We start from the raw sequence: 13,664 nt of genomic DNA, 5'->3' as shown, positions 1-13,664 counted from the left end.
ACAGGCAGACTCTTGCAGAAATCTGCCTTTTGGCCAACATATTAAGATCTGACGTAAGAAGTACTGGGCAGCAGGGACTTTAAATATCGAGCTGTGCACCTGTGAGGAAACGGGCGACAGAGACAGAGGGCAGAAACCAGGTGTCAGGGTGGAGCCGCACTGGGATCTTCTCAGGGACCTTGAGGCCCTGGATGCCAGACCACACACATGTGGGCGTCAGGGGTCTCCCAAACTGCCGAAATCATGTACTAAATATTGGGTTTTCTGGGGGAAACATTTCTAACTTTTATCAGATTTCCAAAGGAGTCAGGAACCAGAAAAAGCCGAGGCCCTGTGCAGAAGGCAAATGAACCACCGTCACCCGGAGCTCACACATTTTTGTCACTACTTAAGAAGTGATAAAAACACAAAAGGATCCACTTCAGAGTTCCTGTAAGTCCTAGGAACCGATCTCCCTAGATCTTTTCAGGAATATACCTTTCATGAAGCGAGCTATCTTTGGATATTGCTAGTGATTTAGGTTTGTTATTTTTCTACTGCATTATTTCAAGAAGCTCTTTACACTATTATACTACACCTCACTCCCAAAAGAACTGTTAAACACGTAAGCATACACAGAACCCACAGACCCAGAGCAGTCACCACCCACTAAACTCAAGTACACACAGCTCAGCCCTCCCATGAAATAATGGCACACGACGAATGAAGCTGATAACTGAAGGCTGCTATAATCACATGAAAAGCAAGAGAAACAAGGCTGCTCATCTGTAATTATTCCAGGTGGCCTGTTGCCAAGACCCCAGTGCCAGGAAGACTCAGGCCGACCACAAGTAAAGAGTGAACACAAACTTCAGCGCCCTCAGTGTCTAAGGCTTGCTCTCACAGCCTATTCTAGGTGGCCTCTGCCATAGTTTCTGACAAACTTTCTTCCTAGAGATGGCCTACCCAAAATTTAACTTAAGAAACTAATTATTTGATTTAACAAAGAGCGTAGTTCTGCTTCTGCTGGCACTGTTTAGAGCTGGAGATGATGAACTTCTCCAGTGGGACAAAGGGAAAAACGAAGCCCTGAGATAACTGATACAGCATACTTCCAAACAAGGCACGTCTGCCAGAGGCTTGGAGCTCTCAAGAGCTGCAAGCCAGAGCCCGATCTTCCACAGCAGATTCAAGCAGAAGCTCCCGGAGTTTCTCCCCTGCACGAGCCATACTATAAATCTCAATGAAATGAATATTCCCACTAGAGCACAGTCTGGACATTTCTCAAACCATCCGCAGCAGACGATGGCCTGTACAGTCTTGATAAAAGGTGCGATACGTCTACGGAGGCATTTCTATCACTACAGTAGGCTCTGGGCCCTTTTGCTGAGGTAAGGAAGAATCTGCTCATGTTTAGTTTCAGAATTGAATGTTTCATGAAGTATGTTTTCCTAGCTCAGAAACTCATAAAATGCAAAGAGACACAATGTAGAATCCGAAAAAGCCCACTTTTCCTTCCAAACTTCTGTGATATTTTACAAATAATAAATCTACATCCTTTATTTATTTTCCCCAACAAGGCAGGGTTTCGTTGCAGTAATATTTCAGGACAGAGGGACCGCGTATTTGCACATGACATATCTTCAAACAAAGGCCACACAGAAAGAGAGAAATAAAATAAATGGGGTGCACACAAGCAACGGGCAAAGCACACAGGGGGTTCTTGCAAGTTTCTTTTATATTTGAAATTACACCAATATGGATGGTAAAAAGAAAAACATCTTCCACTGCTGCTGGGCAAAGGTTTTTTTTGGTTTAAAAAAACAAAAGAAGAATAGGCAGTTGTCGATCTTGTTCTTCCCCAGACCCAGCTCTGGCTCCTTCCTTCTGTAACAACAGCAGCAGTGGCCTAGAGCACAGATCAGACTGTATGACAGAGGGTTGGGGGCTATGAGAGACGAGCTGATACTGACCCTGGGCTAAGTACCGGGGCATCAGCACCCCTCTCCGCTTTGAGTCTATGTGCAGAAAGGAGCCAGAAAACAGTCTCAAGTCGATAGCTCATCTGTTTTCTAAGAGACAATCTGTTCTCTACTCAATAAAAGCACGTGAGAGAGGAAAGGTGGATAATGTTTTAGGAGCAAAAGAGTGTAACAGCTTCAGTCTAAAGTATTAACCCTCGGAAAGTTCTTTGTCCCTTTCATCACCTATTTTTAAGGGCTAAGGTTCACTAAGATCAAAGAAATCTACATACCCCCTCACCATGTTGGTTAGTAAATACGCCCTCTTTTAACAATGCTATCAGGACATCACATTTTGTTCCATCAAAACCTTTGAAAATGAGGCACCAAAAACCAGTAAACTTCAAGGAAACACATTAGTCATTAAACTGATTCAATCTGAGGAAGAGTACAGACCAGGTTTCGGTATCCTTTCTAAGTACTGGTTCCCCAAATAGGGGGAAAATTTCTGTAGATTTCAAAACAGATGACTCTAGTCACCACAGCAACAATTTCACAGCACACTTTCCGTACTCGTTTGGATGGAGATTTAATAAATGTTTCAGTCATTTCCAGTCATTCATAAAGGGCCCATGGAATTCTTTTTCCAGAGATGGGGCTGCCCTTCTTTGGAGAAATCCCCTATAGGGAACAATCCTTTGTGGGATCAAGTGAAGGCAGCCAGTGTGGAGATTTTCAGAAACACTGACACCCACTTGAGATAAGCAAGCATAACAGTTCACAGCCATTTTATCGCCCAGATCACATGTTCCAGCTACAAACTAGGGGAAAGGCTTTTTTGGAAAATTTAGTAAGCATCAGGAAGCAAGAATGAGGACAAAAAGGAGTAAAATCTAAGGCAGCCAGCAGCAGCCATGAGTCAGGGACAGTGATATCAAGAATTCCGCTTCCCTGCTATCTCCCTATAAAGGGCCTGGGTGCTTCCCTCTAGGGGCAGCAACACACAAAGGCCTTGGGGAAAGTCAGACGGAGGGAGGTGAGGGGGGCGCCTGAAGGCTCACCTGAAGACAGGAGGCCAGAGGACCCAATGTCCGAGGCCAGAGGACCCAATGTCCGAGGCCAGGGCCTGGGGGAAGCCTGAAAAGCCTGTGACCCATTGGTGGGCCTCAAGAACTCTACAATTTCAAGTAACTAGCACAAAGACACGACTTGTTCCTGGTTTCTTCATCTTAAGTTAATGGGGGGGGGGGCGGGTAATACTTATGTCTGTGTTTGCTTGTCATGTGTCCCCAGTCTAACATCAGACATCAATATATTTACTCACTCTGTCTTCCTCCAAGTAAGTGTAAGTCTCACGAGAGCCAGAATTCTGTCATTACTGCATCTCCACAACCAGAACTAGGCTGGCACACGGCAGGTCCTCAGTAAATGTTTATGGAGTGAGTAGAACCAAGAATGAATAAGAGATGTCTATTCACATCAGTTCACTGAATCTCCCCCTCCTTAAGAGATACTAATAGGTAAGTAGAATTCCAAAATGGAAGGAACACCAAACCACGGTAAAAGCCAAGTTGATAATGCTAGAACACCAGGAAGGAGATCCTGGCCTTATTAATAAAGAAACCCAACTCCCCAAAACCGCATGCTCACGAAGATAACTAAAATGATAAATAGTCACTCTCTCCCTGACTCCACACCCCACTGTGACTAATTACAAGGAGTACACTGCGAATACAGACTTCCCCAAATCTCCATCACAAGGATTCTTACCTTAGGTCAGGGCCATGCACAGAGAAATATTTACAAACCACATATCTGGCAAAGGACTAATATTAGAATACATAAAGAACTCTCAAAACTCAACATTATAAAAACCAAATAATCCAATTAGCAAGGGGGCAAAAACATGAACAGATATTTCACGGAAGAGAATATACAGATGGCAAATAAGCACATAGAAAGATGTTCAGCATCATTAGCCATTAGGGAAATACAAATTAAAACCACAACGAGATAGCACTGCACACATCTATCAGAATGGATAAAATAAAAAACAGTGATAACACCAATGCTGGCAAGGCTGCAGAGAAACTGGATCACTCAAACATTATTGGTGGGAATGTAAAATGGTACAGCCACCTTGGAAAACAGTTTGGTAGTTTCTTTAGAAAAGCCAAACATACAACTACCGTGTGACCCACAATTGCACTCAGACATTTATCCCAGAGAAATGAACTTAGGTCCACACAAAACCCTGTATATGAATGTTCACAGCAGTGTTATCTGTAATAGCGAAAACCTGGAATTAGTCCAGATATCCTTTAGCAGGTGAACGGTTAAACAAACTGGGGAACATCCACACCATGGAATACAGCTCAGTAACAAAAAGGAATCAACTACTGACACACACAACAGCTTGGATGAACTTCCAGGGAATTTCACGCTGCTGTGAAAAAGCGAATCCCAAAGGTTACATACTTCCATTTATATAACATTGCTGAAATGACAGCATTTGAGGAGACACATTAGTGGTTGCCAGGGATGAGGGCTGGGAGTGGGAGAGGCAGGTGTGGTTATAAAAGGGCAACAGGAAGGCTCCGGGGGTGTTGGAACTGTCCAGGGTCTTGGTTGTGGTGGAAACAGGAATCTGCACAGGTGTTAAGACTGTATAGAATTTACACACACACACACACACACACACACACACACACACACACACTACAAGTAAAACAGCAAATCTGAAGGGAGACAGGGATTACAGCAACGCCGCTACCTTGGTGGTGATACTGGACAACAGTTTTGCAAAATGTGACCACTGGTGGAACTGGGAGAAGGGTACAGGGATCTGTATTAGTTCTTACAACTGTGTCTAAATCTACAATCACCTCAATTAAGAAAAAAGTTGTGTTTCTAAAAATAAAAATGAAGAACAAAACATATTACAATCTCACTTATATAAAACAAAACCACACACACAAAACCAAAAGTATATCTTTATGTGTATGTGTAACTATATAAATGCACAGAAAAAAATTGTCTATGTGGGAAGAATCCAAAGCTTTCCATCATACTCTCCCTTGGGGAGAGATGCGTACCTACTACTATGTATTTAGCAGGTACTACTGTACACACACGTGCACGTGCACACACACACTACACATACACACACACACACACGAAAACCAAGAATCTGAGGTCCAGAGATGAAGCACTCTATGTGAAGTCACAGGATAGTAACCGAGCAAGAAGTCAAGCTCATGACCCTTCTGCAACTCCACACTGCCTCTGACAAGTTGGCTGCTCGAAGGCCATAAAACGACAACTGAAGAAAACAAATCATTTCCACAGGTGCTGTAAAATTTTCAATTTTCTGGAAGTCTTTTATGACAGAAACCTAAATGGTTTAAATGGCATTAAAAAAGGGGAGAAATTAGAGAATAATATACAAGGTATGATACCATGTATTGAAAAGACAACCCATAAAACAAGTATTTCTCTGCGGACATTTATAAGTATGCAAACGCACAGAAAGAGACCTGGGAGAACACAGACCAACTGCTCATCATTGTCCCCTCTTGGGGAGACTGAGGTGACAGAAGGGTGTTGGTCAAGGGGCATTTGGACTTCAGCCACATTCCAAGTCAAGGACAGCTTATCTATTTTGTTTAAGAAGGAGGAAAAATAAAGCAAACACTTACTGCATTCATAGATCTGTTCCAGCTTATCCACAGAAGAAAGGGAGAAAAATTTATAACCGGACTTACTACCAACAGCTAGGGACCTGCAAAAAAGCCAAATTCAGAAATAAGAGCTGATGCGTGTAGACAGTGATAATGCACAGACTAGCTCCACATTACCAAACAGCAACCATCACCTCTAGCACAAGTTAGCACAGCAAATAACTTCATGTAGTGTGCACCAGGTAGGTGGTGGCTGGGCAGGAAGGAGGAAGTAGCAGAGGAAGATGCCACACCTCACAGCCAGGAAAAGGTAAAGGTCAATAAAATAGACAATATTTTTATTTAAAACCTAAAAAACTTGAAAGATAAGTTTGACCTATAAATGAAAGCAATCAGCCCTAAATTAATGATCCCCTCAAAACCAAGTGGGGTTTCTCAGCTGATTTGATATGATACGGTATAAGTGAGAGTCCAGAAGCTAAGTAAGCTAACATTCTAAATTTTGAACAAAGATATTTAGAAGCTAGGGGGATGATGATATCTTGCTGCATTTCAGTAAGGCCATAACAAATGCAGCTCAACCACTTACATTACGCCACAGCTGAACAGTGGGATGGACACAAAACATACCAAAAAGCTAACTTAAAATCTGGAATCGGAAGACTACACAGTTGGCCTAGAAGGAAAGAGCGAAGGCTCCATTTCGATAGGCTCATTTCTAAGATTCACCACCCAAGACCAATACCCCGCTTCTGCTCAGAGGCTTGGAGGGACCTCAAGAGCTCTCTAGATCCCCTAGCACCAGAGAGCTGTGACACCAAATGAAGTACTTCCTCATCGAAGGTTACTACTCTCCAGAACATGACTGACCAAGAGGGGAAAAAAAAAAAAAAAAAACCAAGAAGAAAGCACAGCTTTTAGAAACAGAGAGAGTGAGAGAACAATAACACAGAATGCGGTGGGACATGTGAAGAATCAGATACCAGGATCGTTTTCATATTTGATGTCTGGGAGAACATGAACACAAGTGGAGGCAGAAGATAAACCAGAAGGCTAGAAACAAAGATGAGACATTTCATACTATGAGTATTTGTACGCCAAGATAAAAATTAGGGCTATTTTAAAGACCATTTTGTCTATTAAAAACTTGCGATTTCCAACCTCTCTTTCACATATATGTATAAGAAATATATTCCAAGAACAGAGTTGCTATAAGCAGTACAAAATTTTTAAATTGTAGTTGGTTCATCTTAGAAGTATAAACAGAAACAAAACTCTACCAGCTCCTATAATTTTTCTTTGCAAAAATTCTTCACTATATTGAATTAATGTATCAATGAAGTAATGAGGTATTGTTACCTGTAAATATTTTGAAAAGTAATAAAAGAACCAACAAAAATACAACATCCAGGAAGGCTAAAAATAAAACAAAATCTCAGCAATCTATAACTTTTGGGAAATTGGTGTTCAGGAAAATGTTTTCCAGATAACTAAGAGTTGCTATTTTAAGCACCAAAACCTTTTTTCCCATAATTTCTGATTAAAAAAAAAAAAAAAAGGCATTCTTGTATTATACACTTTCCTGTGTTCTGAAGACAAGCGGATGGCAAATCCTTAACACTGTCCTGGACTCACATCATTAAACAACTTATTATACTATCATAATACAGTGACCTACCCAGACCCTAACAGGAGTTGAGGGTTTTGTGTACCCATCAAACGGTCAGACTAGCCCTGGGTTGATAAAAATAGGTTCTATCTTTTGTTTTGCTGACAGTTGTCACTTTTCCTGTCACTATCCTACCATCATTAACAGCCCCTTCCCCTTTCTAATTTCTTGCTTACTTGGAAACCAAATCATGCTTATTAGTATCATACATAAAATAAGCTTAGAGGGGGCTTCTTCCATAGGCGAAATTAATGAGCTTTAATTAATTAATGAGAACCTGGATTTACATCCAGGTTCTTAGCTGTGCTCCAAACATGAAGAATTCGTTAAAACTAGGCTTTGCTGATCAAACATCAGAACTCTGATGTTCTATCAGATATTCAGGAACTGATTTAGGATATCCAATACCTTAGCTGGAATTTTAATCATATGGTTTACAAAATTATGCACCCCAATCAGTAAGAAATGTAAGCAAAAAATATTCCAATTATTTTTTGGTATGTATATATGGTATAGTATGAGTACATACTTTATCTATAAAGGTAGACATTTTTAAAGGGTGATAATAAACGTAAATAGGTTTGATATTTACATCTCAAACACCAACAATCAGGTTCACACCCCTCTCTGGAGACTCTGCTTTTAATAATTTCTCATGATTCACCTGACCAACCAATGGCAGACATGTTAATGGGAGAGGTACAGTAACAGATATGTATGAGATTCCCCTAATAAATAATCTTATTCTCCAATAAGTGTTTATGCAGTAAGTTTTTTTTTAAGGTAATATAATGAGATCTTTTACTGACAAAGGGAAAAACTAGCAAACCACAACATAACAAAGGATATATTTACCTAATTCCCCATTCACTACTAGCCCCCTGCCTTCAACTGTGCCTGGTGTCAAAATTCAGAGACCCCACTGCACGCTCTTGAGGCGAGGTCTCAGTCCTTCACAGAGCGGGAGAGAGTGACTGCTTCTGAAACACGCTTTGAGTCAATCCTCTTTATTTTCACTGTACACACACCCTCTTCCACTTCTGGAGCTTCCCCAGACTGCCAGTCCTGAGCCTTCTGGGGGCTTCTGCGGTTTTAAACTAGGTTGGTTCTTGCTTTCTCCACTAGCAATTTAGGATCCACTTTCCTTTACCACTTGCTAGCTTCCAAAATTTTGTTGCTAGTGTCTCCTTCCTCATTCTTTCCATCCTATAGCTTTAAGCCTTTTAAAGTATCTTTCTGATATTTTTGCGTGTGTGTGTGTGAGGAAGATCAGCCCTGAGCTAACATCTGCCAATCCTCCTCTTTTTTTTTTGCTGAGGGAGACTGGCCCTGGGCTAACATCTGCCAATCCTCCTCTTTTTTTTTTGCTGAGGGAGACTGGCCCTGGGCTAACATCTGTGCCCATCTTCCTCCACTTTATATGGGACGCCCCCACAGCATGGCTTGACAAGCGGTGTCGGTGCGCGCCCGGGATCCGAATCCCGGGCAGTCACAGCGGAGCGCGCGCACTTAACCACTATGCCACTGGGCCAGCCCTCTTTCTGATATTTTAATGATTAACATTTTATTAGGGTTTTGGAAAGAAGCCAAAATAAATGCGTGTGTTTGATCCACCATTTTTAACTGGTCTGTCACTGAATTTAAACTTGAGCGTTTGATATCTAAAAGACAGTGATTTCCACTAAAAAATGAAAATGTGAATCAGATCTTTTTCTTAACTCACTTTTCTTTTCTCTACCCTCTTACCAATGATCACTCCATAAAGGTTTCCCTTTTCATTATCTGCTTCATGCAAGAGCCATACCTGATTATAGGGTTAAGCGGAAATACTCCACATCGACCAGAAGGAAGCAACCTGAATTGTTGCTGCCGACTGACCAGGTAGCCCCTGGAGCCCTCCTCAGTAAGTCTATCACTGTGACAGGCCCTTGCCTCCAGCTCCGTCATTTCCATCCCAGACCCCCACCCAGATATCCCTAAGGCCTTTCAAACTCAACAGAATCCAAAGCAGAGTTCACCTTTTCCCCCTAAACCGAAGCCTTCTCTGATCTTTCTCCCATAATGTTATCAATATTCACCCAGAACCCAAGCCAGAGACTTGGGAGTAACCTTAACTTCTTTCTTAAATGCATCATGCACGTCCATGGGTCACACCAAGTCCTGATGGCTAACCAGGCTCCTTTCCATCTGCCACTGCTGTTGGACAGTATCCTCCTCAGAGACTGCCCCGCCCTCCTCAAACACATCCTCCACCTAGCAGGCAGAATGACCCAGAACCATAAGGTTGAAGGATCCTTAAAAACCATCTACTCCCAAGTTCCCCAATGTACTGATGAAGAAAAAGAGGAGAGAAGTGACCTTCCCAGAGCAATAACTGTACCAAGAAGAAACCGGCTGAAGACAAGCGTCTCCTCGTTGTCTGTACATCTTAACTTCCCTGGATGCTAACAACAACAATTCCGCAAAGAGAAGACTTGGAAAATCAAGGCCCTTTCTTTATTCTCTCCCTTTCAGAAATGAAGTTTAAAACAGACATTGCCATCCCACTGACCTCCCAGAAGCTGAGTAGTGCCCACTGACAGTGCCATTTAAGATTCAAGTGATACTGTGGCACTTATTATTAGCTTGTTAACTTTAATTTCAAAAAGCCAAAAATTCCTCCCAAATAAGCCTTCCAAAGTGTTACTTTCAGAAACTAGGATTGGAACTAATCAGTCAACAGCAAGATAACTGAGATGTGCTGTTCCTGGTGCCTCTTTCACTGCTCTAGTAAAAAAAAAAAAAAAAGGTAAAAAACAAATAAAACTTATTCACACTTTTAGGATAAGAATCAGAGAAAAAAATACCACAATATTTAAACCCATATTACCAGTACAAAAAGAAAGGCAGGACAGATGTAGTTTGGTATGCAAAGACTATTCTGCTGTTAAGCATTACTGTAAACATACTTGTATTCTATTAAGTGAAATGGCTTCCAGATTTCCTCACTGAATACAGTGAATGTGGGTCCTAGACTAATATTCTTTGTCTTGTGAAAAACTGCGTTCCTCTATTAAAATAAACTCTGGAGGTGGGCAAAGGAGGGAAAGGCATAAACTGTAAAGCCTTTCCCTGAGAACTTTTCTTATTTCTTTCAAGTGTAGATTTAAAACAAATTACAGACATTTTAATCAATAAACTTTTAATATAATCCTAACTTACTACTTACAACTTATATTCATACTATACCAAGGTCTCTTTGGCAACTCAAAATTCTAACACAGAAATCTTCTCTTGAACTAATAACTTCAGGACTCACAGAGGAGTAAAGAAGCACATGATTTCCAAGTGCGAACAGGTCTTATTTCAGGCCAGACAGAGTGACATCCTTCTATTCTACAGGCAACCTGGTAGCCTATTTGAAAGAACAGCAAAGAGAATGCTTTCTCATATCTGATTTCCTGTCAATATAAATTATTAGCGAAAAATTGTACAAGTGGTAGAAAATGTTTTAGAAATTCTCTAATTTATACAAGACATAAAAAACCATAAAGCTACCATTTCTTACTGGTCTCAAAATATTAAGGGCTTAAAAACCAAATCACAGTTGGTTTGAAATGTCCTCTTCCCTACCTGGATTAATATAATATAGTCTATCCCAATTATAACCACCTGCAACAGGTTGTCCAAATTGTTTTTGCTGTACTGGCTTTTGGTCACACAGCCCACTATGGTATTTGGTAGTGTTAATCTTTAAAGAGTGCTACTGTATGATGTCTAAATTCACTGTCCTCAGAATCCCACTCTGTAGGTAAAAAAACAGCATGGCAGAGTGGAAAGAACAAGAGAATCCAGGAAACCTACATTCCAGTCCCGCCCTCAACCCACTAGTAACCAACTGTAAGATGCAGGCACAGCTCTGAACTTTGGTTTCCTCATCTGTGGCTGGAGCAGGTGATCTGCTCCCGCTTAACTCTCAGTACAGCTCCACTTTGGGACTGTCTGCACTAGTTTCACAACTCGGCGAAGGTGCTACTGAGCACCCACAGCATACCACTGACTTGCTTGCTGCTTGCCATCCTACAATTAACTTTTAACTAAAAAAAAAAAATCTCATTTTCCGCTTTGCTGATTCCATTCCGCCAGTAACAACTGAACCAACTACTCAGTATGAAGCCAATGACCCACTCCTTCTCTCTTGCATCACTTCCCCTTACTCACTTCCCAAGATGGCTCTCCTCCCTTCCAGTCTCCTAACTCATCCTTCCTTCTCCAGAAACCTCATCTATTAAACTATCCCCACAGGTCACCCGAGACAGCCTCTGAAGAATTGGTTTCAAACCCAGATGGCTTTGGACAAACAGCGTTCCAAATCCACGGGTTGGCATCAAGAGCCTCTCTTCCCCTAGGGATGGCCCATTCCCTGAAGCCCCGTGACTCCAGGGAAACTCCTAGGGAATTATTTCTCTGTCACATCCCCCTCGGCTCACTTTCTATCCAGATCAGATGCCAGGATTATTACTAAGTTTGTTTCTTGCTCGGGGAGGACATCAAAGTTACCTGCCAAAAAGAAAAGCGAGACAGGAAAAACAAGACATAAAAGCGGGGGAAGGGGCCCTGAGATGATGAGGAGACAAGGAGAAGGGCCTGAAGAGGGAAAGAGTGGGGGAAGAGAGCAGAGGATAAAGGTGGAGGCGGGATGTAAGGAAAAAACCCACTTCCACCGCTCCAAAGGCGGCTGAGACAACAGGTCAAGCCACGAAGTTCTACTCCAACTCTGGGAAGTGAGGGCCCAAAAGAGAAAGTCTTCCCGTCGGTGGGAGAAATATCTATCCCCATCACCCTTCCCGCCCAGGGATCGCAGTCCCAGGAGGGCGCCCCTCCCTCCACGCCCCGGCCCGCCCCCGGGGACGCCCCTGCCCGCCTCGGGCCGCTGGCAGGCCGGGCCGGGCCTCCGAGCCTTCGAACTCGGGGCGGACTTGGGCAGCCCGAGGTCCCCAGCCCCCTAGCCTGGCTCCCGGCAGCGGCCCCGTCCCCGTCCCCAGCCCCCGCCCGGCCTTACGTGTTGTCCTGGTTGAAGTTGGCGAAGAGCAGCTGGCCGGCGCCGGCCTCGCCGCTCTGACTCGCCAGGTTCATGGTGGGCGCGCGGCGGACGGGCGGGCCGCTGGGCCCAGCCAGGGGCTTGCGCGCGGGAGGCCGGCTCGGGTGCGCTCAGGGTCGGCGCCGGGCCCCGCTCGCAGCCCCAGTGGCGGCCACTCGCTGCTCGGGGATCAACCGCCGCCTCATCCCAGCCCCGCTCTTGTTTATGCTCCAGGGCCGGGGCGCCCTGCGCGCCTGCGCAGCCCCGCCCCCTCGGCGCCCGGCCTCCCACGGCGCAGGCGTACTGCGGAGGTCCCGCCCCTTCACCTCTGGCCCCGCCTGGGGTTCCGGTCGCACACGCGCACGCTTGGGGACTCGCCGGGGCTCGCTGGGGAGGGCTTGCGGGCGCGTCGAGGGCCGAGCATGCGCGTGGGAAAGAGTAGGCGCTTGGTCTCCCTCATCGTTTTATTGCTTTGAAAAGGGCCCGCCGTGTGCCAATCAGTGGCTAAGTACTTATGTGCATTATCTTATTTGGTGTTTATTGCAACCATATGTAGAGAATATTGTATTCCCATTTTACAAATTTGAAAACTGAGGCTCAGAAATATTAACCTATTTGCCAAGTATTAGATCTGAGACCAGAAACCCAGTGGTTTCTCCAAGGCCCCATGCGTTCTGGGTCCCTGGGAGAGGAGTCCACCTTAAATTTGTTCATTCATTCAATAATATTTAGGAAGCACCTTCCATGTGAACTAAATAGGCCACCTCCTTTCCCTCAGAGAGGTTACAGTGGGGAGGATAAACACAAAGCTGGGTACGATGAGAGCACATAATGAGGTCACTTAATCCACACTTAAAGGACAGGGACTGTGCAGCCAGGGAAGGCTTCCTGGAGGAGATGAGACCTGAAGTTTGAGTGGTAGGTAACTAACCTAAAGAGATGGAAGCATTCTGTATGGCAAAGGTCCACGGATGAGAGTGTGACCTGTGCAAGGAACACTATGCTCAGTGTGTCTGAGCTTAGAGTGGGACGGTAGACACAAGGCAAGATTTCACTTGAGAAATAGGCGGCCAGATCAAGCTGGGTGTTGTTAAGATACGTTAAACAAGAGACTAATCATTATTCTAAGAGCAGTGTGCTGCCATTGAAAATTCTTAGGCAGGAGAATGGTGTGATCAAATTTGTGGGAAGGGAAGTTAATTCTAGCCACTGAGTCAAGAATGCATTGAAAATCATTGAGGAAAGAATGGTCTTTTCCATAAAAGCTGTTGGCTCCCCTACCTCACACCATACTCAAAAATTAATTTGAGATAGAT

The 13,664-nt window shown here is 43.7% G+C and overlaps 1 protein-coding gene across 1 annotated transcript in view; it reads right to left on the bottom strand.

The window, feature by feature from the left end:
- Positions 1 to 12,570, bottom strand: part of WIPI2 (WD repeat domain, phosphoinositide interacting 2) — a 36,953-nt gene extending 24,383 nt beyond the window's left edge. The window contains exons 1-2 of the mRNA XM_004440878.3: positions 12,331 to 12,570; positions 5,639 to 5,721 (exon numbers count right to left, since the gene is read on the bottom strand). Coding sequence (XP_004440935.1) covers positions 5,639 to 5,721; positions 12,331 to 12,404 — 157 coding nt within the window. The 5' untranslated portion in view covers positions 12,405 to 12,570. The remainder of the gene's footprint in view (positions 1 to 5,638; positions 5,722 to 12,330) is intronic.
- Positions 12,571 to 13,664: the final 1,094 nt, after the last annotated feature.

The sequence above is a fragment of the Ceratotherium simum genome, chromosome 26 (assembly GCF_057802395.1).
Source record: "Ceratotherium simum simum isolate JZ-2026a chromosome 26, ASM5780239v1, whole genome shotgun sequence".
Taxonomy (NCBI): Eukaryota; Metazoa; Chordata; class Mammalia; order Perissodactyla; family Rhinocerotidae; genus Ceratotherium; species Ceratotherium simum.
This window is presented reverse-complemented; position numbering and strand designations above follow the sequence as displayed.